Source organism: Zingiber officinale, chromosome 3A, assembly GCF_018446385.1.
Source record: "Zingiber officinale cultivar Zhangliang chromosome 3A, Zo_v1.1, whole genome shotgun sequence".
NCBI lineage: Eukaryota > Viridiplantae > Streptophyta > Magnoliopsida > Zingiberales > Zingiberaceae > Zingiber > Zingiber officinale.
The window spans coordinates 158882331-158910055 of NC_055990.1; the positions used below are offsets into that span (position 1 = coordinate 158882331).

At 34.5% G+C, this 27725-nt stretch overlaps 1 protein-coding gene across 1 annotated transcript; it reads left to right on the plus strand.

Moving 5' to 3' along the window:
• Positions 1–483: 483 nt before the first annotated feature.
• On the plus strand, positions 484–20745 carry LOC122053039 (dynamin-related protein 3A-like). The gene is made up of 20 exons (XM_042614888.1): positions 484–1051; positions 2987–3269; positions 3395–3423; positions 3515–3616; positions 4933–5001; positions 5081–5140; positions 5266–5379; positions 6560–6608; positions 8854–8960; positions 9143–9235; positions 9308–9400; positions 9689–9826; positions 12751–12864; positions 14398–14502; positions 14608–14650; positions 16210–16358; positions 16450–16596; positions 20142–20194; positions 20337–20436; positions 20538–20745. Exons 1-20 carry the CDS (start codon positions 641–643, stop codon positions 20622–20624), a joined length of 2346 nt encoding a protein of 781 aa, XP_042470822.1. The 5' UTR covers positions 484–640; the 3' UTR covers positions 20625–20745.
• Positions 20746–27725: the final 6980 nt, after the last annotated feature.

A 27725-nucleotide genomic window follows, 5' to 3' on the forward strand; every position in this document is an offset into this window, starting at 1 on the left:
GGAACATATAGATATATAATTAATAAGCTCATATTTAAAATAATTAAGTAAATTTAATTGAGACTTTAATAAGGAGTTAAAGCTAAATGAGCTCATATTTAAAAATTAAAAAATTGCAATTTTAAAAGATATATAAATTAAATTTTAAGATCGGCGTAGCTTTACAAAATACAAATTACAATTTCCTTTCCCACCCGTCAAATTCATGCGGAGAAAGCCGTCGAGTGCTGATGCCTGAGTCCGCATATTTCTAATTTCCGAGGTCATAAATCCACCGTCCAAATAAAATGATTCCCTTGGCATCGCACGGTTAATTTTCTTTCATCGAATTGTTCAAAATGCATCTCCCTACAGACGCGGGGTTCCTACAAGGAAATGCAAATGCCCCTCCTCCAAGAAATCTGTAATACCGAAAGTACCCCTCGAATCTGATTCCTTAAAAGCAAGGCAATACTTTGTCCAACGAATAGTTGAATAGTCCAGTTCAGTCATTCCGCATCGCTATAAATACACGGGGAGGGGAGTTTAATTTGTTCTCGTTTCGTCGCTGCGCTTTCTCCGGGACGCTCTGCCAACTCTGCTCCGCTCCGCTCTGCTCCGGGCGAACCAATTAGGGTTTCCAGGGTCCTCTTCGATCCGCATGCGACTTCTCCTACCGGAAGCTAATACAATGGCCGAGGAGGGCTTCCTGGCCAACGATGCACCGAAGGCGGCTGCGGTCGGGCCGGTAGGGCACCAATTGATCCCGATCATGAATAGGCTTCAGGACGTCTTCGCTCAACTCGGTAGCTCCTTCAGCATAAACCTTCCACAAGTGGCGGTTGTCGGAAGCCAGAGCAGCGGGAAGTCTAGCGTGCTCGAGGCCCTCGTCGGCCGGGACTTCCTGCCGCGGGGCACTGATATCTGTACCCGGAGGCCTCTGGTTCTGCAGCTGGTGCGCCTGGAGTCATCCTCGGACTCTTCATATGAGGGAAATGGGGAGTGGGGGGAGTTTCTCCACTTGCCGGGCAAGAGGTTCTATGACTTCTCGGACATTCGTCGTGAAATCCAGGTGAAATGGGCTTCTGATATGCAATTTAGTTGTTGCGGTTTTTTTTGGTACCAATGAATCGTTTCTCTTCCTGATCGTTTAAAGTTTCTCAGGAATTTCAAAATTAAGCTTCTTTTGCTAACTGCTGCTTTTGCGCATGACAACTTCAAGGTTATGCATTTTACATGTTAGTTCATTATTGCATGAGACACCACTGTCTGTTGTTGATGTTGTTATCATGCAAAAGGATTTTGAAAATAAAAAACGAGTAGATGATAAATGATCCTAGGTGCTGCCTGAAACTTGTCTTGTGGAACTAGACCCTACTTTGCTTGATCGTTTTATAAATGCTTCATCCAGCATAGTGCTTTGATAACGTGAATTAACAAACATCCTAAAGCTTAGACTAATTTTCAATTCGCTCCTTACCCTTGCCTCCTGGAAGAAGTTTTTGACCATTGCTTACAATCAGTTGACCAAGATCTCACACTCAGGTAGGTTCATAGGTTCGATACGGTGAAGAAGATGCTGTGAGAAAGATTTCCTAAGTACATGGGTACAACTAATAGGGAAAACTATAGTGCTCCTTCTCGTCTACCTGTTGGGCCAGTCCAAATCAACTTAATGCTGCACGGGAGATGTTTCTCTCACTGGTTCACAGTCTGGATAGTATGGACAAGAATATTCTCACCAGCAAAAAAAAAACGCACTCTTTAAGGCCATGCCCCAACAGTGACTTGAAAAAGTATTCAGAGGCCTAAACACAGAACCAAAACTTCATCAAGTGAAATGTAATTTTTGATGGACAAACAATGTGAAAGGAAAGTCAAGAAATGGTTGGAATTGAGGTTAAATGGCTGCCTAGAAGGGTAATATTCCAATTTTTCTCCTTAAAGCCGTCCCTTTTAGGACTTGGTTAGAATCAGTCTCCCAAATGGACTATTACCCCTTAGCAGATGATGGTCACAGGGAAAACAGGAATGTTATCCTCCCAACTGGGAAGTTTCTTTCCTTTCTCAAGTATTGAGCCACCATCGCTCCAAATATAGTCTGAAATTAGTAATCATTCTGCTAGGGATGTTACTCCCAACCAGTTTCTGAATGATTTCAACCCATATAACCAGATGCAAACTTGGTAAATCAATAATTATTCTGGGATGCTACTCCTAGCTAGTTTCTGAATGATTTCAACTCATATAACCAGCTGCAAACTCGTTTTTTTTAGCAAATGGGTCGTATGAACAACTTAAAATTTCAAGTACTAGAGAAAAGCGCATATACTACCAAACGTCTCATTGATTCCCTGTGCAAGTTATATGTTCAGGTTTTGACATTCAATAGAACATAGATTAGACGATCATTTATCATTATTGTTTAACTACTTAAAATTTCAAGTACTGGAGACAAGCACATATACTACCAAACCTCCCATTGATTCCCTATGCAAGTTATATGTTCAGGTTTTGACATTCAATAGAACATAGATTAGATGATCATTTATTATTATTGTTTTCCTAAGTATTATTTCTCTTTTGCAAAAGGAATGGTAGGGTTATTGTGCTTTTGTAGTGCTGGTCAACTTATTGAAACATTAGCATTGCATCTACACTACAATTAAGTGCGACGTGCACAAACCATTTTCTAGTTTTACAGGCTTTGATTTTGACTGAAACTGCATTATTGGACTATATATGAATTATGTTACTTTATACATTCCCTTGTGCATATGTTAGAAAGAAGGAAGAGATGGACAAAATGTCTAGCTTGAATTTTTCAATATTGATTCTTGTTTCAGTATCTTAAGGTGTACAAATTTTGTAATATCAAACTTCTCAAGAGACAAAAAGAAATCATGCAAACTCTTTCATTCAGAATCTAATATCTAGCTCGTGATTTGTGATTTTTGAGTTTTGTGCATTCCTAAATTGTAATTATTCTACCTACTATCTGTTGTAGGAAGAAACAGAGAGAGAAGCCGGAATGAGAAAGGCTATTTCAGATAAAAAGATTCATTTGAAGATTTTCTCTCCCAATGTTTTGAATATCGCTCTTGTTGATCTGCCTGGCATTACTAAAGTGCCAGTAGGTGACCAACCAAGTGACATTGAAGCTAGAATTAGAACAATGATAATGTCATATATCAAACATGAAACTTGCATTATACTAGCTGTTTCGCCAGCAAATACTGATTTGGCAAATTCTGATGCACTTCAAATTGCAAGAATTGCTGATCCAGATGGTATGATTGTCAAATGTCATTTTATTTTATTCTTATTTCACCATGTTTGTGATTGGGTACAATTGATTAAATGTATTTTGAGAGAAATTAGAATGATTGATAAGCTAATTATTCATTGTTGGCAGGTTCTCGTACAATTGGAGTCATCACTAAGGTCTTCTTTGTGGTTTTTCATAAACTTTAGTTTGTGGCTATGGTGGTCTAGTGGCACTTGCCTAAAGTCACTGGTTTTCTTGTTGTTACAGCTGGATATAATGGATAGAGGAACTGATGCACACAATTTTTTACTTGACAATGTGATTCCTTTGCGACTTGGTTATGTGGGAGTCGTCAATCGTAGCCAAGAGGTGCCTCATTTGTTTTGTCTTATGTTGGATCTCTTTAGCAATATCATCCACTTGAATTTAACAGCAAGTTCACACACACACACACACACACACACACTCACATATAAATAATAAATAATAATAATAATAATAATTAAAGCATTGTAAATGTTCAAACTTATTTCTAATAGTTGTTCAACAAACATATGCGGTTGAAAATGTGTATTGACCCAACCATTTCTATGATATTTTTTAGCCATTTTATTTTGACTAAAATTGAATGTTCTTTTCTAGAACTTCTCAAGTAAACCTATGCTTGCTGTTGGTCTTGGGTCTACATAAGCCTAATTTTATGTCTTTTACCCATATCCTTATATAAAATTTGAAAATATTTGATATTTTCATAATCACGCGTATTGTTTGAGTTGCAATTTTGGTATTCCTGATATCTCCTTTGTCTTTACTTCATCTTGTTTAGGCTTTCTTATTGAGGAATTGATGATCCTAAGAAATGCAGACTTCTTATGTAGCTGGGTTAATCATATGAACATATATTGTCCCATAAGTGATGGTAATATACCTCCCTGTGTTGGTTTCATTTTGGGTTGTAGTGCATAAAGTCAAACAACATTCAGTCGTGTCAACCCCCACTACTTAGATCAGTTAATAATCTATCCCTCCATTGGTGCAAAGTTATGCTACTAATCAATATTTCTTGAGAAATTTTGTAATTATGCTAATAGGAGTTTTTTTTTTGCATTTTGCTTTCCATTGACACCCTAGACTTTCTATTTTAATTGATCCAACAGGATTTATCTTCGAAGATGTCTTTACCATATTAACCTGTTTTCTCCCTTTGTATCATCAATTGAGCGGAACTCAATGACTATTGGATAGTAGTATTTTTTTTATTGTATCTTTCGTAATACACTAAACAGTCTCTAGTTTGCTATACTGTTTTTTTTCATTGATTGTTTCCTAACTGGCCAATTAATTTGACTTGTAATGTTTGGTTTGTTTGTGCCATAATCTATAGAACTTATCGTAGCTTAAGGGGCAATAGATGAACACACGACTTGAAAAAACACTTTAGTTTCAACTGTCTACTCTATCATATCTTCATCAATTTCTTCATATTGAATAATAATTAGTAATTTTAAAAACTATTTTTTTATCCAATCATCATGTACATTGACACTTTTCTTGTCTGTAAGAAGTTAATATGTTTTGCCTTACAAATAGAAGCACAGAAGCAAAATTTTACATATAAAAAAAGCAAGCTTAGCACTGAGTCCAAGTGCAGTACACAATCTTAATTCTTAGATCTTCTAATGCAGGACATCAATGTCAACCGTAGCATTAGAGATGCATTGGTTTTTGAAGAGGCTTTTTTCCGCAAGCATCCAGTACACTTTCTTGAAGTGACTCTGATGGTCTTTCTTTCATTCAATTGTTTTCACAACTATAATACATTTTCTGCTGCAGGCATATCATGGTCTTTCTCATTGTTGTGGGATACCTCAGCTGGCTAAGAAATTGAATAGAGTAAACGCTCTGAGTTTTTATGTTATATGAGGTTCCTTCAGATGGCAAATGAAAGGAAATAATAAATTGGTTTTACTATAAATGACTAAAGCTAACGATTATCTGTGAATCTAATTATTCTGCAGATTTTGGAACAACATATCATGGCTGTACTGCCAACATTGAAGTCTCACATAAATGCTCAGTTGGTAGCAGTGGCTAAGGAGCATGCTACCTATGGTGAATTTGTGGAATCAAAGGTGTGCATCCCTATTCAACTGATCTCAATGTTAAGAATTGCATGATCTCAATGACCTAAACATTATGACGATGTTTGAAACAATCAAGTATTTGATATATTCTCTGTTATTGAAGTATGGATCAACCTATTGTGAATTTGTAGTATCATAAGGTGTGAATTTCCTTTGAGGTTCCCCCTATTGTGGAACCTAGTTTTCCAACGTAAAATTCACCTTAAGTTGGCTCAAATATATTGTCGAAACCTAGCTTGTTATAAATATATTCAATTTTATGACCAGTTTAGGATTTGGTTAGCAAGCATGCCAGATCATTGGAGCTAAAAATGAGATAATTTCATTGGATTGTACTTTCTATCAGATGAAGTAGCAAGCTATCTGTATTTATTTTGTTCTCTAATGAAACAATAAATCAAAGACTATATCCACCATAACTTGATTGTCAAGTACAACTCCATTAACCATAGACTCTATTAGAGCATATTCTAATCAACTTATCATTACAAGTGATCAAATTAATTCGATGCTTGATCCAGTTGTAGCACTTGTGTAAATTCATGTATGTGATTGCAATGGAGTTGTATGCCCTGTTGCAACATAGCTGAATATTATGCCCCCATATTAATCAACCTTCAGCTACTCTTGATTCACTTTTGACAACTACATTATATATTCTTCTCAGTTTTCTAGTATATCTCTATTTACATGTTGGAAGTCATCTAGCTATATTTGTTACTTTCACATAAGATATGGTATAATGGAAAATCTCTGTATATAACTAATGTCATTATAGTGTTTGGAATTATTTAGTTATTAAGCTTAGAGTTGATGAAAACTTATACAGATGTACAACCCTTCATAAGCCTTATGTTTAACTGGACTGACAGATCAAAGGAAGATGGCAATTTTGACTGTTTGCACTAATCCTTTTCTCATTTAAGTTTATCTGCTTCTTCTGATCATGAATGTGGTTTTTCATATTTCGTACTTGTTGATTGTGTAAGTTCCATTTACTTATCAGTTTCTACATGATTTTCTTTATTGTAATTTTATGCAAACTTCATATATTGTTATATACTTATATTTACAGCTGATACATAAATATAAATGAGTTAATTTGTAATTGCTTTTCACATATTTATTTGTAATTTTGTATTGCTTGTCTATTTTTCTTATGCATCAGGATGGACAAGGAGTTAAAATACTTAACATTCTTGCCAAATTTTGTGAGGGTAAGCATGGGTATGATTTGTGTTTTGATATGATAACATTATCCTACTCTTATTAATTTTCTTTGATGCTCTATATTTGGAATTATATATGTGTTACATATTGATTCCCGAAGGGGACCCTTGGCGCAACACTAAAGTTGCTGCCATGTGATTTAGAGGTCGCGGGTTTGAGTCTCGGAAACAGCCTCTTGGAAAGCAAGGTAAGATTGCGTACAATAAACCCTTCCTCGGGACCTACATTGGCTGAAGTTTCGTGCACCGGGCTGCCCTTTACATATTGATTCCTCTATCATGGTGGTATTCTTGTTGAGCTGAGTACATTTTGTTCCAACTTTTCATCATTAATCATTTATGATATTGTTATAATCCAAGCACCTTCAAATTGCATAATATTAAGAAAGGGAATTTATGCAATTATTGTACTACATAATTGAAGGATCACTGAACTAGCAGGAGGCCACTCAGTTTATCTTGATTGGTTCAATTTATATATTAGACAGGGAAAATGATTAGAGTTCTTCCCTGTGTTAGGTATCCCTTCTCTCTTATATATAGGAATATTGTTGAGTGAGGGTTTTGGTTCGCTATTGGAATGATAGTGTCGAAGGGGAGCCTTGGCGCAACGGTAAAGTTATTGCCATGTGACCAAAAGGTCACGGGTTCGAATCCTGGAAACAACCTCTTGCAAAAAGCAGGGTAAGGCTGCGTACAATGAATCCTTCCCCGGGACCCCGCATGGCGGGAGCTTCGTGCACCGGGCTGCCCTTTTTTATTGGAATGATAGTGTCATGTTGGTGTAGTGCTGAGTTTGCCAAAATGTGGTGCTGGAGGAACTGAGGAGGAAGGAATGAGGGAGGAGAAAGAGGAGAAATGGTGAAGATCTGAATGAGGAAAAGGCGAGAAAAGGAAGGAATCATGCCTGTAAATGAAGATCCCCTTTCCTGGCCTACCTTGTTGCAGAGTCCCATCACAAAAGCCTTTTCGTGTGACAATTCTCATGCTTGTAGAAGCCTCATCTCAATGCAACAAAAACTTAGTCCTTGTGTTATCGGAAGGTTTCCCCTTGTGTCTGCTTGTGAAAGCCTCATCCTGGTTGCTCATGGAAACTCCGGTATAGAAGCTTGACCCACTCTTCATATCAAAGGTATTGAACCTGTTTAGTGATGTTCAGCTCAGCATACTGGTTGGTGGCGAGGTAATAAAGTTCACCCATATTGTCTGGTATATCATGCCTTGTAGCAATCATTCTTCCAGTAGGAACAGAATCAGTAGGAAAAATTACCGAGCAATTTAGTGATCAGTGATTTTTCTCACAGATAGTAAGTTGAAAGAAAATATTGACTTTTAGAAGACTAAAGAAGCCTGGTATACACACTTTTACTCGTTAACATTTCCTAGAGTGCCATGAATAGGATGAAGATATTGGTATAAGACTAAAGAAGAGAAACACTATTAGACATATGTTCTGAGGCTTTTAAATCTGGAAACCAAGAGTTTGATCCAGTACTTTGCATCATGCAAGCATTAGAATGCTCTGATGGGCCCCCATCGTTGGCTTGTAAGTGTATGGGATAATGACAGCAGTGGTGGGGGTTGAAACTTGGCAGGTGGATCCCCGTCCATGCACTTGCTAATTTGGATTCGTGTTGTACTCCCTCTCAACGGCATGGGCATTCGTGAGGGGGCTGCTAATGTGGCGGTACCACATTAGAATGCTTTGATGACACAGATTGGTATAATGCACACTTAGTGATATGCCATCTAAGGAATTGTAGATATATTAATGGTTGGAAGCCTGTGGCTGGAAAAAAAAACCATCGTCATGAATTTTGTTAAACAGATCCATTCCTAGTCGCCAAATTAAGTTGATTGCCTTGAGAAGTATATGTCAGAAATGTCAACCGTTGCAGAATGCAAAAAAGGTAAGGCAATCAAAAATTAAATTTACAATTTGATATCCAAATTAATGTTGTATGATTTTGGAGTTTTGAAGTAGTATCTTCTGCGATCTCCATTCGAAGGATTTTTTGAAATATTATTAAATTATTTTTTTTTGATGTTCTACTATTGTGTTGATAGATAAATAGTACCAAAACAACAATCCTAGTTTCTAGTTTGGCGTATTAACACTATTTTTTGGTGTATGTTTCTGTTACTTTGTATTCTGAATGTACGTACCTTTGGTTTATGTGTCTTTTCTTGTTATGTTAAGTTTTTTGAACCATTATCATACCCTGTACTACAGTTTGCTCTTCCATAGTGGATGGAAAAAATGAACTGTCGACAGATGAACTTTCTGGTGGAGCACGAATTCATTACATTCTCCAGTCAATCTTTGTGAAGTGCCTCGAGGTTCCTTTCCTCCTTTTAAATTAATCTGGTTGGTTTGTTACATTTTTTTCATTTATGGATTAGGTGGACTTGGGTAGAATTTTCTTCACTGCTTCATTGTTTCTTTCTTTATTTATTCAGTTGTTTTTGTTTATATGTTTTATATGATTTTCTCTAACTCCATGTAATCTGCACTTGGGTAGGAAGTCGATCCTTGTGATGACATAACTGATGAAGATATTCGCTTGGCAATTCGAAATGCAAGTGGTCCAAGAGCTGCTTTATTTGTTCCAGAGGTATGAATTGTTAGACATCTCAAACTTTCCAAAATATGAACTTGATTAATGTACTTTTACTTTTAATTTCAGGCACCTTTTGAAGTTCTAGTGCGAAGGCAGATAAGCCGACTGCTAGATCCCAGCCTTCAGTGTGCTAAGTTCATTTACAATGAACTAATAAAGGCATATATTCTTTAATATTTTATCAAAATCTCACAAAGATATATAATTTCTCTGTATTATATTGTTAGCTGGAAGGGGAGCCTTGGCGCAACGGTAAAGTTGTTGCCATGTGACCAAAAGGTCACGAGTTCGAATCCTGGAAACAACCTCTTGAAAAAGCAGGTTAAGCCTACGTACAATGGATCCTTCCCCGGGACCCCGCATGGCGGGAGCATCGTGCACCGGACTGTCCTTTTTTTTATTATATTGTTAGCTGCCATATTAGTTTGACTTTTTTTTCCTTTGTAGATGAGTCACCGTTGCTTAACTAGTGAGCTGCACTGTTATCCTGTCCTCCGAAAGCACATGGATGAGGAAATCACTAGCTTCTTGCGAGAAGGCCTTCAACCTGCAGAAACCATGATATCTCACATCATTGGAATGGAGGTTGATTTGCATTTCTTTTTTCTTTCTTCGTTCCTGAATGCTTGTAGCTATCTGCTTGAGATAATGATTGTACTACACTGCATATACTGCTTATTACTGTGACCTATGTTGGAACTCCAAGGTTCTCCTCTTTCTTGTTTTGATTGCTGTTACACCCAAAGCTTTGTGTCATTAAAAAAAAACTCTGGAATCAGGTTATTAAATTTTAATGTTTAATTATACCCTTTACATATCAGTGAAATTAAGGCTCAGTTAAAATTGCACAGTGGATCCAATGTAGAATCAAATTTTTAGTCGAAGAGATCATTGTTCTAAAACACTATTGTCTATTCCATTTGGGGGAACCACTTCACTTACCCATTATGTGGTCCTCTTTAGACGTATCTTCTAAAGAGTGGTTTAGCTGGTCTGACTAGGTTGGATAGGGTCAGGCTGTGTAACTAGGCAGTCTAGGTGGGTTTAATTGGAAAAAACTGGTTCATGTGTTAAACAAGCTCAAAAATACAAAAAAATGTGGAGGGTGGTAATAGGGAATTTAATGAGAACTTCTGTTTGATACTTCTCCTGTAAACTAGACTAACTATTGTGGTTGGGTGATTTTAAACTTTAAATTATATATAATTTTTAATTTTCATATTCTAGCATGACACTAATTATGAACTTGCTTGATTGATTTGTTTTATAGTTATGTATTTTCTTGCAATGTGTTAATAGGAAATTTATTAGCTCGTTTGATTGGACACTTATGTGTATAACTTATTAGATTGGTTACTTATGTGTATAACTTGCTTGCTTGATTTGTTATATTATATGTTTTCTTGCCAGTTATAATGTCAATTGTGTTTTGTTATGTGTTTATTTAGCAATTACCAATTATGCACTGTTGATTGTAAATTTGTTTTGACTTAAATCATTTTAAAATCCTTTTGTTTAGTATTATTTTGAGGCCTACTGCTTCAATGTGCTATGCAGTAGGTTGGCTGCCTAAAACGACTGAAAGGTTGTCATTTATTAAACCTTAATAAAGTATACCTTTTGTTTTTCATGAAGTTTTCTTGTGCGTTCAATTTCACTATTGAATTAAGATGCATTTTCATGTTAGTGTTTCTCAGTAGCAAGGATGCATAGTATTGTTCGCATAATTCAACTTCAAACTTCCTGAATAAATGTCCATTTGACTGAAATGGGAATGGTCTGATGGATCTTTGATTACCCTTTATGTGGAAAATATTCAGGAAAACCATGTCAAGAACAACAATCCGTGAGTTCCAAATATTTAGGATCAGTTACTTGGAACATATCTATGCAATACTGAACTCCCAATTATGTTAAGTAAAACTAGTGTTTTCTCGCTCTTCTCTTTCACCTTGTCTGATTATATTGATTCAACTTGTATAACTTTGAAATGTTTCAATGTTTTTTTCTACTTCAATATGTTCATGCCATTATAATAATTATTCGAGTTACATCTAATTATTCCATAATTTTAGTATTTTTTTTTATTTCATCATTTCTTAGAAATTACCTCACAATTCATATCAGCATTCTCTATTTTACTATCCATCTTAGCATTCTCTATAAATATTTTTCTTTCTGAGTGTTTTGTACTTTGGCAGAACATGTAGCATCCATCTCATAACTCTTTCCCTTTAATCTTTGACCATAATCTCTTTTCCTTCACCGTGTAGCAACATATTAAATAAAATTGAGTAAAGTCATTTTTTAATTCAACTGTCTTATGCTTATTAAAAGTAGAAAAATCTAAATGAAAGTGAATTAAATTGGCAAACTTATCTAAATTCATCTTAGCACACTCTAACACATGTCAAAGCATGCCAAGTATTGGTGCATTGTGGTACAACAAAATTTTAATACAATTAAAATTTAATTACTATGCGTTATTTCAATAAGCAAATAAACTAAGTGAAATGATATTAAAGGTGTAAAACTTACTTAAATTTATCCAGAATGTTTCGATGCACATTGTAATGTGTCGAGCATTAGCACAACACTGTTAAAATCATATTATTTCGGCAGCTGACTAATCTCTAATATTGAATCATAGTTTAAGCTTTGTTCTCATCTGATACATGACACTTATTTTGATATTAACTTGGTGTAATCAATAGTCAAAATGCTTCTAGTATTTTATAACTTACTGTTTTGAAATTTTAGTATAAATAACTTTTTAATCACTATGAAGTAAACAAGTCAAGCAGATGCGGATTATAGGATCATAGCTTATTTGAATTAACCTTGGCGAGTTTGGAAGTGTGCAAATGTGTACTGAGTGTTGGCTTAGCATGATACCAAAGATGTACCATGCTAGTTAGAGACTGAAATCCAGTACAACATAAGGGTTCTAAACCTTGCTTCAAATACTTTGAACAGTTTGACAATGATGTTCGTCATAGTTTCTGTCCCCAATGTTTTTTTTTTCGCTGCAGAGTGATCATTTAAATGTTTATACATGTGATTCTGTATTTTTTTTCCTTCTTTAGCTATTAAGAAATAAGCACATCTAGTATTATCTATATCTCTGTTCTTTTCTTTCCAATTTTAAGGAACTTGCTTTTTCTTTGGAAAAGGTTGTTAGAAGTCATGTGGCAGTGGTTTTGAAGTTTGTTTATTTAGTTAATTGCAGAAAACCAGAAATTAAATGCTTTCAGTTATGGAAATTTTATTTGCTCGTTCTGTAACATTTGCTTCTTCTAGCAAACATGTATTGAACATGATTTCCGGAAGATCATTTCCAACAACGTAATGTTTGAAGTTTGAACTTCTATCATTTCATTATGTGGGTTGATCTCAACATTTAGCGCTTCTTATATTTTGTTTTAAAATTGCTTTCCTAATATTTCCTGTAGCAATATTTAACCAAGTAGACATTTATTCAATGCATTAATTTACATAATGTTCTGCAGATGGATTATATAAATACTTCACATCCAAATTTTATTGGTGGAAGCAAGGCTGTGGAATATGCTCAACAGCAAGTCAAATCATCCAGATTAGTTCCACCATTGCCCAAACTTAAGGTGCATTTTCTTCCATAAAATTGGAAATTATGACATTCAGTATATTATGAGCAAAGTAGTGTCTATTCCAAGGTCGTTGAACTATGTGGAAAATTTTGATTTATTTTCATGTCCAAACTTTATTAAAAATTTTGTTTATTCAGTAAGACAACAAATGAGTACAATATTTTGTTGAATTGATTAATAGCAAAACTACACCAAACATTTATGATTGTTGTAACACTAATGAAATATCCCATGTGGATCCCAAATATTAACTCCAGTTGCTCTTAACACATTAAGTTGGAGCATGAGTGTTAACCTATGTCCAGATTGTTGCAACAAATAAAATTGGTAAGTCACTTGATCAAGATGTGGAGGACATGATAATGCAATAGAGCTTTCAACTACTCTTCAGAAAGAGTTGACAATTCGACTTGACAAAGAAGTGTTTATTTGATCTTTAAATGGGTAAAGTCTTCATGAATATATTTCTTCTTTCTTAAACATATATTCATAGGATTGTGAAGTCTGCAAAGATGAGGTTGCAACGTGGGAAGGATTGCAAAGAAGAAATAGAATCTGGTTTCAATATATATTTTTATGAGAAGGAGTAAATGCATAGGAGGTTTAGAAAAGTCCTGTATAACTAGAAGCCATAAGTTGTCAGAATAAGATTTAGTAAGAGTTTGGAATATACTGGAGAAAAAAGTTCTAAGAAGAAATATATAATCATCAATCCATCTTTTGGGTTTTCATTAATAGAGAGATGGAGAAAAGCGCTGTGAACAAAAGTGTGATTAAAGTTTCAAACTGAAAATATATCAAACGGAAATCTTAGCCATGTTGAACTAGATACTGAATACCAAAACTTTCTCTCTACGGAAAAGATCCAACCAATCTCCCTAATATTTCTGCTGGGAGTCCCTAACTTCCTCTAGCCTCTAATGCTACTGCTAGATTGGTCAGAAAAAGAGTCATTGGTTCAGTTAGAGACGAGTAAAAGTCTGATTTTGACTTCAAGAGGGGAGATTTCAGAAGAGGTAAACCATAATCAATCTCATGCTAAGTGATTGAAACAAGATGAATTATATATGAAAGTTCATGGTGAAGCTTTTAAACCTAACATTGCTTTGAAACCATGGATCCATAATCTGTTTGTGCCTGCTAGGTATCTCCATGTCCCCGTACACATGTAGATGAGTTCTTTCTAAGTAAACAATATTCATTTCTTCAATTAAATGCCATTAGCAATTTGTTGCACAACTAGGAACACCTGACTGCAATTTGAAAAAGTACAACAATACAACTTGTGTACAATCTAGGATAGAATGTGCATTGTGGAATCAGCAGTAGAAATCTGATCTCCATTTATAGCAGCAATTCAGTTACCTGATGGAATTCCTTAGTATTTAAGTGGTGGAAAATTTATTATTTAGCTACTAGCTAGTATGGCTCTGATTGTTAACTTTAGCTATCTTTTTAGTCTAGTCAAGTTTTGTCTGAACTTTCTCTTGGTATCTAATTTTGAATCAAGCACCTATCCTGTATTAGGATACAGCTGATTCAGATAAATTTCAAGGAGTTGAAAAGGTTTCAAAGTCACGAGGCATCTTTACAAGATCTATTGCAAATGGAGCTGTTTCTGATCACTTGCAGGTGACTTACAATTTTTACTCTTGTTGTTATTGATGGGAATTTGAAATCAGCAGGAACTTCTCAATTTATGTATACTTCTTTCCTTTCTTATTTTCTGGTGATTAGGGTACTCGACCTGTTGCAGACTCAGAGATACCAGGTTCTTCTGGTGAGGAAATATTTTTTAATCATAACTCAAATTTGTGATTATATAAAATGTTGATATTGTATTGGTTATTTATATTTTTTAATACAAAAAAAAATTTCTAAGAAAACAGTTAAATTTTCCCGAAAAATAAATTGAAATTATTCCTTATAAGATCTAATCTGATTCCTAACACTCGGATCTAACATATTTTTATGTTATGATGAGTTATCCCCTGCTATATATTATAGTCTGTCCAATGATTCTGTTTTTGGTTGGTGGATAAATGTAAGGGGGCGTTTGGTTCATTCCTAGGAATAGGAATCGGAATGGGAATCATTGTATTGTGGAATGGGAATGGGTATGAATATGGATATCACTCTTAAAAGCAATGTTTGGTTAGTTGCATATCTTCTATCGGAATAAATCAAAATTTCCTTTTTTACCCTTAAAGGAAAATAAGAGAAAAAATTAGATTTGAGATAAAGATAAATGTAAGAGAAAAATATGATGAAAGAGAATGATTAGAGAGAAAGTATGATGAGAGAGAAAGTGTGAAAGAAAGAATGAAGAGAGAGAAAGTGTAATGAGAGAAAATGAGAAAAGAAAGTATGATGGGAGAAAGCATGATGAGAGAAGATGAGAGAGAAAATATGATGTAAGAGAAAGTATGATGGGAGAGGAAGAAGAGAGAGAAAATATAATGAGAAAAATTGAGGAGAGAGAGTATGATGAGAGAGATTAAGGAGAGAGAAAGTATGGTGAGAGAGAAAGTATGATGAGAGAGAAAGTGAACTGTGAGTATAATGGGAGAGATTGAGGAGAGAGAAAGAATGATGAGAGAGAGAGTGTTGAGAGAGAAAGTGTGTTGAGGAAAAAAGGAGGGAGTGTGACAAGAGAAATTGAGGAAAGAGAAAGTGTGATGAGAGAGAAAGTGTGCTGAGAAAAAAGAGAAAAGAGAGTGTGATGAGAGAGATTGAGGAGAGAGAAAGTGTGATGAGAGAGAAAAGATAAAAGAGAGTGTGATGAAAGAGATTGAGGAGAGAGAAAGTGTGATGAGAGAGAAAGTATGATGAGAAAAAAGAAGAAAGAGAGTGCGATAGAAGAGATTGAGGAGAGAGAAAGTATGATGAGAGAGAAAGTGTAATGAGAAAAAAGGAAAGAGAGTGTGAAATGAGAGATTAAGGAGAGAGAAAGTATGTGATAAAATGATGAGAGAGAAAATATGATGAGAGAGAACAAGGAGAGAGAAGTGATATAAAAGAAAAAATAAATAAATATATTTTGATATTTGATATTAATGGAGAAAATTTTAGTTTTAAGTGAAGGGTATTTTGGGAATAAGGGAATATTTTGATTGATGAAAATAGGGTAATGGCTCATTGAAGGGGAGGTACATGGGAATGAGTCATTACCCAATTTCAAGGATTCATTCCCTTATTTGTATTCATATTCCTATAATCCAAACATTAACAATGGCAATGAATGATTCCCATTCCCATTCCCCACTCCTATTCCCCTAAACCAAACGCCCCCTAAGAAATGCTATTGACTTGTGCTGCTTGAATTGTTTTGATGACCAGGAAGTACAAGTGGATCAATTTGGGGTATTTCATCCTTTTTTGGTGCTAGCGAGGATTGTGCACCTGCAAAAGAAAGTGTGATCAATAAGTCATATGATACACCCTTACAAACATGGGACCATTCATTTTCTATGATCAGACTGAGAGAGGTACCATCAACATGAATGATGTATCATTGGTGTTTACAGACAACTTTGGTTATATGCACTGATTAAAGTTCCATGTTTTTTCCTTCTGCAGCCACCATTAACCTTGAAACCCTCAGAGAATCCAACTGAACAGGAGGCTTTGGAGATAGCTATTACAAAGTTGCTGTTGAAATCATACTTTGACATTGTGAGGAAAAATGTTGAGGACTCAGTGCCCAAGGCCATCATGCACTTCTTGGTAAAAGTCTTATATTCTGGTTGGTTATTTAGATGTCTTCTTTTGATAGAACTTTATTTTCATTTGTCTTAGAAAAGTAAATTTCTACGAGGTAATTGTCTCTTTATTTCAAAATTACTTATAATTAAAGATCTATATTACCTGATCTAAATAAGATTTTTGTTGGCATGCATTTAGTTGGAGTGCAGTTTGCTATTAGTATGTTTGAGCAACTAATTGAGGAAACTTAGCTTCCTATTGAGTAATTTCTGCTTATAGTGAGTGCTTGGCACAATAATGTGGCCAACAAGTCATCACGCTCCTAATCTACTAGGGCCAATTTAATAGATCTTATCTTGCCATTAAGTGCTAGTGTAGGGTAAAGATCTGATTGCGACGATAAGCTTTATGTAAGGCAATATCATTAGGCAACACTTAGATCATGTAAATGTTCTTCAGTTAAGTACAGTTTTCTTTTGTCTCCATTCCTACTTTTTTGTCTATTGATCTAAATTTTTTTAAGTATGGAAGTTATCAGTTGTTAATGAATATATCATATCATCTTAATTTAGTTCCTTATTTATTGAATGCTCATGAATACTGAAACTTCTATTTTTTTCTAAGTGTATCTGTCTCAACTTTTTGTTAACTTTGTTGTGCTCTTTTTCAGACTTGCACTTTGACTAAAATTACATTGCTGATCATGCCACTCACAATTTTTCTATTAGCCTAAGAGCACAAGAAAATTGCAGAGTATTTCAGAAGCTCTTCATTTTGGCTCCACCTTGTCTGTGATGGATATTTCTCCTTGTTGATAGATCTAAGATAATTAAAACATATTAACAGATTTTTTTACCATCCAAATAAACTTTTAAACATTTTATATCATTAATATTACAGTTTCATCTATTTAAAAACCTTTAGATGGCAAAGTTCGTCCCTGCAATTCATGTTTTATTTTTTTTTCTAACTAAAATCTCATAATTTAGAATATTATCATAAGCAATAGTCCGCACCATGGATTTATTGTCTAAGTTAGCATATGCAATAGCACACACTATGGGATTTATTGTCTTAAGTTTGTATAGTATTAATATCAATGTAAGCACATAACTAACTCTTTTCTGAGCTAAACCAATCTGTCTACCACTATAGATTCCACTAAATTATACACATAGATATGTAGTTAGTATCAAGGTTTAAAATTTCGACCTGTGCTAAGGTTTTGGTCCTGAATCAGAACGATACGATTTTGATATCGTATCGTGCCGATATAGTTTCAGTATTTTTTAATTATATAATATATTAATTAAAAAAATAAAATATTTAAAATCTAATTAATATAAAAATAATCTTTTTTAAAAAAGGAAATAAATATGAAAATAGATAAATAAATAAATAAATTATTATATTTTTTAGAATTAAAATAAATAAAATATATAATTAATTAGATGCTTTTATATAAATAATTTATAAATAAAATATTTTTTATATAATTAATTAGATAATTTTATTAGGGTTAATAAAGCCTCTTCATATTATCCCTATTGTAGCTAGAAGTTGATTAAAGCAATCAATCTAAGTTTGAATTAAAAAAACACTTGACTTTTAGTTGCAACTACAGCATGCCCGCAAGTTCATGTGACTCTGGTAGAGATGACAATTTCATCCGAATCCGATGGAGGATCCGACATCCGACCCGAATGGAGGAGGGTATGGAGGGACTATCAATACCCGATACCCGACCCGAATACCCGATTAAATAATATATATACATATATTAAAGAAAATTTTCTTTTTCCAAAATCAATTTACTATTTTTGTTGATATTAGGAGGAGACTATATAGATGTTTAATCTATTTTTTTAATTATAAATATATATATATATTAATAGGTTGTTAATTTTAATATATTTTTATTGAATGATAATAGTTGGATAGAAAGAAGAAAAATTATAACTATAGAAGATATCCGATCATTTAATGGGTATGGGTATACCCATCGGAGATCTTATACCCGATGGGTATGGGGACGGAGGATATAAAATCCGACCCGAACCCGACTCATTGCCATCCCTAGACTCCAGTGCGGCCGCGGGATTGCGCTACTCCTCTGGCGTGGCAACGGGGGTTGCACCGACCCCTCCGCGGTCATGGCGGAGGCGTCGTGTGACCCCGCTGGCTGCAACAGCGAAGGCGTCGAGTGATGCCTTTCTGCCACCATAGGGTTGGTGTTGGGGTCGTGCCGGTGCCGGTCAGCAAGCGGAATGAGATATTTCGCCTGTTTTGACCAATTTTACATGGTATTTTAATCCTTAGTTAGTACCATAACAAGACACAAGCCTCCACTAAACCAATATGTCCTTTTTAGACATGATGGTTTCCTAATTGCTTAAGAATAGCACTAGAAATTGATTTCTTTCTGACTTGTGATTATCTATCATCGATGCAATCGTTGTTTCTTGTTTGTATAATAACATTGCATTGATCCTGTGTCTGTTGTATTTACAACTCATATGTGTTTCTTTTTATAGATAGATTGAATATTTCTGATATTGTTAGACAACCAAGATTTGATACAGCATGACTTGTAAACACAAATGCCTGAGTGCTTTAATTTTTTTTTAACGTAACGAGTTTTATTGAGCTCCTAGAATCATTTTGTGATATTATAAAAATGAATTGCAGTATGACATGGGCTCAGTGAAGGGAAAACTAGGGTAGACTTTTTGGTCCAATACATGTTTAATGGGTAATATTCTAAGAATCTTTTATTTTGACAACTGATGCTACCTAAAGAAAATTACTTACTGCTAAAGGCAACTGCATTGTTGCTTATGGTTTCCTCCCCATTGTTGACCCTTCCATAGTTTAATTTTCACATTGGTACCCCAAAACTTAAACTTATATATTCTTGCAAAAGTTTTCACTCACAGATATGTCATTGTTGTTAACTTTGAGTAGTACATGTGACAAACTGTAACTTCATGACAAATTTTGGTTGCACTTTTTTGATTATTATCATGGCCAATAATTGATTTACTTTTTCAGGATGGAGGATATGGATGCGATGAATTTAAAATTATTTAATATAAAAAACACTTATATAGCATATTAACTTTTAAAGTGAAAATGTCAGCTCTAAAAGGTTAACTATGAGTTGCTCGTTCAGCTTTGTTTATGGTTTTTTTCATTCCTGATATTGATGTTTGATAGTTAGCTTTTCTTATGTCACATCGAAGATTGTTTTTTGGAGTTATAATGTATGTTTGTTCTGTTTGATTTATTTTCATTTTCTATAATTTTTGTGTTGTGTGTGCATGCATGTGTGTGTATATATAAAATATTGTTTCAGTGAAAATTTAAAAAATAACTCTTAGTTAATATACATTGATTAATTTTGATGAAAAATTAAACAATGCAACTCTTAGTTATTTTATTGTCCTAGAATTCCAGTTGAAGACAATAACCAAAATTTTATGAGATTACATTTTTTTTATTATTCTATTAGGACAATTTGATATGGATTTGTATTTACGACTTGTATGCTTCATGTATTTTCATAGGTTAATCATACAAAACGGGAATTGCACAATGTTTTAATTAGAAACCTTTACAGGTACTACCTTTATTGTTCTCCTTTAATCAGTCATCTTTTTAACAGGTTCTATTATTACTGAGATGTATATATGCCCTTTTGCTTTTTTTTTCCTTGTTTTATCTTGCTAAGAATCAAGCCTGACATGATAACTCATTGTTAGGGAAAATATGTTTGATGAGATGTTGAAGGAGCCTGATGGAATTGCCGCTGAAAGAAAACGTCTTTGTGAAAAACTGAAGGTCTTGCAACAGGCATCCAAGGTCTGTCCTTGAAGTTATGTGACACATATTGTTGTTAGGTTCCCACCTAATTCTGACTAAAAGTGGTAATGAGATTGATTTGCATATGTTTGAATGATTAGGTATTGGAAGAGCTCCCATTTGAAGCTGAAACTGCCAAGGGCTATACTGCAGATAGTAATCCAATTGACCTTCCAAGGGCACATTGAATTCCTTCACCTTTCTATGCAACCAATATGGATCTAGGTTCATGGCATACAGCTCCCCCAAATCCGAGATTTTGAAAACTCGACTCAGCCCATTCATCTATGAAATTAATGATTTTGTTCATATACTATAGTTAATGCATGAAGCTTCCATTACAAAAAAATCAGGAAAATAGCAATGAATTATTAGCGAAGAAATTAAATTTTATAGCTAAATAACGTTATTTGCGACTAAATATAGTATTGACGTAGTTTTTTTTAAAAAAAAATTATATTGGCGAGGAATCTAGCGGCGAATTATCTCACCGCTAAAATGTTAGCGACGAAAGGTATATATTTCGTTGCTAATCATTTGTTCAGAGACGAAAATTACAATACATCGCAAATAATTAACGACGAATTATTCATATTTTGTTGCAAAACTAGATTAGTGGCAAAAAGTATATACTTTGTCGCTAATAACCTTTATTAACCCTAGTCGGCCCTCCAATCCGACGCTGCACCATTCTTCTCCCAACGCATACACCTCCATGACTCTTGCCTTCCGGCGACTCTTTCCTCATTTCGGCACCCTCCCTCCTCCGGTGAGACCCCCTTGATGACGCATTGAACTCCCCGACTCTTTCCTCCTTCCGACGAGGTGACTTTCCTTCCTCCTTGCTCCAGTGATTGTGTCCCTGTTTGTTATTGCTGTGGATTTGTGTTCTTCCTCTTGAACGAGCTTCGCATTAGTTCTTTCCACGAAATAAGTTTATAATATAGTATTTATTATACTCGTACCTCTCTGCTTCAAAGCTTGCTCTTTTTCATTCAAACCACATACACTGTTCTGTTTCTGGTTCCTTTAGTTTTTGATTTGTTTCGAAAGTATGTAGTAGATTGAAGAAGATAATGTTAATTTCGCAGAAGGAGTGAGCACCAATTGAAATTTTAAACCTTCTAAACCTCACCTAGTTTTCATGGGAAGATGATCGAGAGTAGTCAATGTCAAGTATAGAGAAAGAGAAGGAAGAGGGCATATAGTTTCTCGGAAGCTTTTCATTAATTAATTTATGCAACAAGGTAGTAGCTAATTATTCTATAGCTGAATGATAATTACAAAAATATTTGATAGTTTTTTCCTTTAATTAAGCTTAAAGACATGGTTGTCATTTGTTTCAGCATTAAATTTTCCTTTTGAACTTCCGAAACCATTTATTAATATAGTTTTATCAATTCATCCTTTGTCATCCTATAATTCTTTAGGAATAAGGAGCCAAATGTGAAATACTTCTTTGCCTATGGTGGGAGAGTGTCATAGCTCAACTTTAATATAGCTAACACTTTGTCTTTTTCATTTTCAAGCTGTCATATTTCACTGTCAAATATTGAGGACCAATAGGGTTATTTTGATTCTTATAAGAGTTATTTGTTAAATAATATGAATTTTTTTATATGTTTAATCAGGTTTTATAAATATGGATAAAAGTTATATAATGATTGAGAATTGGATTAGCCCTGAATATATAAATAGGTTAAATCAGTTTTTAAAGATGGTAGAGAATTATATGATAAGTTTAAATTTATCAAATATTCGTTGTCCATGTCGAGAATTATATGATAAGTTTAAATTTATCAAATATTTGATGTCCATGTCGAAGGTGTGACAATTTCTTTAAATATGAGTTGGATTATGTTCGAGGACATCTTTATAAGTGGGGATTTGACAAATTATACAAAGTCTGGAACTTTTATGGTGAATCTTCTACATCATCTGTTAATATAAATATTGTCAATGAAGAGGAACTTGATTGTGATTTTAAAGAAAATGATTTTCAAGACATGTTTACTGATTTAAGAAATGGAGAAACCATTGACCCTCAATTAGATGATATCAATGAAAACATGAATACAAATGATCTCAAAGGAAGTTATAACTCAATGTTTGAAGAAGTACAAAAAGATCGAATTGTATCACTTGTAATAATTTTTCTATATTCAGTTTTTTAGTCAAGTTAATGTATATTAAGGTGTTAAATGGCTGGAGCAATAAATCTTTTGATATGTTACTTCACACTTGTAATAATTTTTCTATATTCAGTTTTTTAGTAAAGTTAATGCATATTAAGATGTTAAATGGCTGGAGCAATAAATCTTTGGATATATTACTTCAATTATTGCAAGAGGCATTTCCGAATATGATTCCAAACTCTCATTATGAAGCAAAGAAAATATTAAAAGAGTTAGGATTGACATATGAGATGATATATGCATGTAAGAATGATTGTATATTATTTTGGGGTGAACACGAAAATAAGGATACATATCTGGTGTGCAAGGAACCTAGATACAAGTATGATGGGATAAATAAGAAAAAGATGATTAGAAAATTCTTTAATATTTTCCTTTGAAGCCTAGAGTTAAGCGGTTGTTTATTGCGAAACATATAGCAAAATATATAAGAAGACATACAGAAAAACGGGTTGAAATAGATGATATATTAAGGCATCCAGCAAATAGTGAATCATGGAAAGAATTTGATACATTGCATGAAATATTTGCTAGTGATCCACGAAATATTCGCTTATGGTTGGCTACCGACAGTTTTAATCCGTTTGGAAATATCTCAAATGCTTATAGTATGTGGCTTGTTATACTTGTGAATTATAATTTGTCACCGTGGAAAATGATGGAGTCATTATACTTGATTATGTCTCTTTTAATTCTTGGGCCTAAATCAACTTGGAAAGAGATAGATATATACTTACGACTTTTGATCAACGAACTGAAGGGACTATGGGATAATGGGGTGGAAGCATATGATGTGTCGACTGAACAAGCATTGGTGACGAGTTTTATTATTTCGTCGTGAATAAGTTGGCAACGAAAAAATGCACATTAACAACGAAAACTTCACATTGTTAAAATATTAGCGACGAAAATAAAAAATTCATCGTGAAGTTATATTTACGACAAGCTTACAACGACGACACTAACGACGAAAATATATTGTCATAAATAATTTTTAGCGACGAATATTCTTAGTTAGCGACGAAAAGTTTCGTCGCTAAATATCATTATTCTTGTAGTGTTCCATACACCAATTCAATTTTTTGTGGACAGATTAAAGTATTTCTACGTACAGTTAGTTCTTCTACTAGATAATTCAATTCTTTAATGAGCTCAATATCTTTAAGTTGGCACTAGTTCTATTGTTTTGCTTCCTGTATATTACAGAAATTATTTTCAACAACAAAATATTGCAAAAAAAAAATAAAAAATCTCAGTAATGCATAATATGGCTGCTAGCTGCTGGTTGTAACCAGTCACAAGTAATCTTTGCTGGTCTCCGAGTGCTTCTACTCTTAGATTTTTGTTTTTTCTTTTGGCTTGTGTTAAACTAATTAATGTTTACCTTTTAAAATGCAAATAGTATTTAAAAATTTCAATTAATTGTTTCATTCTTCTATAATCTAGTCCTTTGTATTATTAATTCACTGTCATACCGACGGAAAACAATTTCCATCGGTAATATTCTTAATCACCGACAGAATTAAATATTCCGTTGGTATTATTTCCATTTCCGACGGAATAAAAGATTCCGTCGGAAATTTCCGACGGAATCTTTTATTCCGTCGAAAATGTATTTTTTTTAAAAAAAAATTCTACACCGACGGAAACTATTTTCCGTCGGTAACTTACGTTTTTACCGATGGAATACAGATGCCATCGGTAAATCCGCCTAAAACACCAACCCTAGCTTCCTTTCTTTCCACGCGCGCGCGGCAGCAGCTTCTTCCTCCTCCCCGATTTCGCCGGTAAGAACTCCTCTCAATCATTTTTTTTCCTCTCCCTGCTACCCTTTGTGGCGGCCAGCGCTGGCCGTCTGTGCCTGCCGCCAACGGCTGCGGCCTGCTGGCCTCTGTGGCGGCCACCTGCTGGCCACTGGACCTGTGGCGGCCGCCAGCGACCCGCTGGCCCCGGTGGCGACCGCAGCGACCTTCTGGCCCATGTGGCGACCACCAGTAGGCCGCTGACCGCTGTGGCGGTCGCCAGTAGGCTGCTGGCCGCCGCCAGCAGGCCGCTGGCCGCTATGTTGGTCGTGCCAGTGGCCACTGTTGCCACTATGCTGCTGTGCCGGCAGGCATCAGGCCGCTGCATGTGTCGGCGGCCAGCAGTGTAATACCCACTAAGCTTGTAAGATAAATATATGAATGTGGGATTTTTCCTTAGAAAAATAATAGGAAGTGAGTTGAAGCAAAAAGAAATAAAATGAAATAAAAAGAAGAGGAAGTCAAGGATTAAACCATGAACCTCTTATATTATATTTCATAGAATTAATTAGTAGAAACCAATTGGGATAGAGAAAAGATGTTGATAACAAAGGAGGGAAACTCATGATAAAGGTAAGAGTAAAGATCTAAGAAGAGAAAACAAGAAAAGAGCAAGAGAATGGCAACTTGCCTTCCTTCATTCTCTCCCTCTTTCTTTCTTCATTTTGCCGAAAATTTAAAGAAGGGATTAAAGGGATTCATTCCCCTTATTTCATCATGAATGGGGAGAATAAATAGAAAATAAAATAAATGTAAGAAAAAATAGAAAATGGGTTAAGGGAGAAGGAAAGCAAAAATCAATTTTGCTACTTCTTCCCCCTTAACATAAAAGGGAGCAAGAAAAGAGAAAAGTATTTTTCTCTCATTCATCCTCTCCCTCACCGAGAACACCACAGTCCCCTCTCCTCCATCTTCGGCCCCAAGCCAAGTTTGTTCCCTAAGAAAGCCTAAGATACAAGGAGGACTTAGCAAAGGAATCAAGGGAAAGGAACTAGAAGAAGAGGCTACTTCTTCTTCACCATACCTTAGATCCACAAGTGAAAAGGATGTAAGCTTCCCCTCACCTGTGGTACAAGGCTTTTATGTGATTTTCGGATTCTATAAGGATTAGAAAACCTAGAAAAGAATTTAAGAAAATTCGGCTAAAGAAAGGGTTTTCAATTCTAGGAGGGTTTAAACAAGTCCTTATTTCATGATATTCTTTCTATGCTATGTAGGAAGGATTTTCTTCATGTTTTTATACTTAAATGATGCTTGATCAGAGGAGTACCTAACCCTAAAATTTCGGCCAAAAATATGTTAAGGAGGTTAGGGAAAAATATTGTTTAACTAAACTAGTACAAAATTTCTCCCATGAACTACTAAGGGTTTTTATTGGTTTTCTTGCTTGAAAGTTACTTGGAACCAAAGAAATCCATTTATATGTTTCGGCCAAGAAAAGGGCTTAGGGTTAGGAAGACCTTTAAATTTAAATAACCATGTTTGTATGATAGAATATAGAGTTCTCTTAAAGAATTACATGTTGTACATTGCTAGAAATTCATGAACTCTTATTTTAGATTTTCGGCCATGATAAGATGGATAGTTTAGAAAAGCTTGAACAAAATTCTAATATGCTCAAGACCTCTGTGATATTATGATATGGAAGTTGTTTAATGCCCTTATGTTTAAATTGAGTATAGAAAATTAGTTACATGATATATGACATGTAAGATCACAAGGGTCCTAGCTTGTTTATGAACCAACTTTATATATGATGTTCTTAGTAATTTTTGCCATGAAACTTACTTAGGTTTTCCATGCTTTAGGCCACTTAAAACCTATTTTAGAGATTGGTAGGTTTCGGCCATAAGAAAAAAAAATAAAAGAAAAAGGGAAAGAAACCTAGGAAGCCTAAGACACAATTCACATGTATGTTTATTATGTTTGTCTTTATACATGCTATGAAACTTGTATAATTTCTCATGCTTTTAGGCTATTTGAAGCAAGTTTATATTCTGTGAGTTTCGGCCAAGTAGGGTTTTAAAAGACCTAGAGGCCTTAGAAATGAAACCAAATGTGTTAAAAGTGCTTCTTATGAAAATATGATAATGTGTTGATTGTGTCACATATTTGTATAATTTTTCCATGACCTAAATGGATCATTGTGTGTTTCGGCCATGAAGGGATAAATGCCCTAGAAACCCTAGAACAAGAATTAAATATGCTTATGTCACTTTACATGAAATATGATAAGTAGAAAACCAAAGTTCTCATACTATATGTTGTTTAGTGACCTAAATGAGGCTAGGGTAAGTTTCGGCCATACCTATTGTATGATGTCTTGTTATGAATTTATACATGATGTTAGTTCAAGTTCACATGCTTGTATGTTGTTTTTAGCCTTAATGAATACTTGTTAAAAGATTGACCAAGACTTACGTTAAGGGCTTGAAGGACTTAGGAACTAGCTCAATATGCTTACTATGCTATTTGGAAAAAAATGCTATAAATATGGTTTAAGGTTTCCATGCTTTCATGACATTTGGGACCTTGTTTATATACTGATAGGGTTCGGCCACATGAGTTTAAGAACTTGGAGAACTTAGAAACCAAGTTAATCATGCTTATAATGCTTTCTATGAAATTTATGTGATGATGATTTAGGGTTCACATGCTTGGAGGTTGTTTTTACCTAAATTGAGACCTAAGGGGGGTTCGGCCATGATAGAAACCCAAGGGTTTAGGAAGCTTAGAACCCAAGTTAACTATGTTACCATGTTTCTTATGATAGTATAATCACATGATATACCCTTATGCTTAACCATGTATGCTTGTGATTTATACCTTTTTATGATATGATATGTGGATAGAGATATGCATGTTTTAATGATATATTATGTGCTTAGAAATATGCAAGCTTTAATAATATGCTATGTGCTTAGAATATGCATGCTTTTATGATATGCTATGTGAGTAGAAATATGCATGCTTTAATGATATGCTATGTACTTAGAATATGCATGTTTTTATGATATGCTATGTGTTTAAAATATGCCTACTTTTTATGACATGATGTATGCCTAAGTGATGCATACTTTTTATGATATGATGTATGCCTAAGTGATGCATACTTAAGTGATGCATACTTTTTATGATATGATGTATGCCTAAGTGATGCATACTTTCTTATGACATGATGTATGCCTAAGTGATGCATACTTTTTATGATATGATGTATGCCTAAGTGATGCATACTTTTATGACATAATGTATGCCTAAGTGATGCATACTTTTATGCTATGCTATGTGA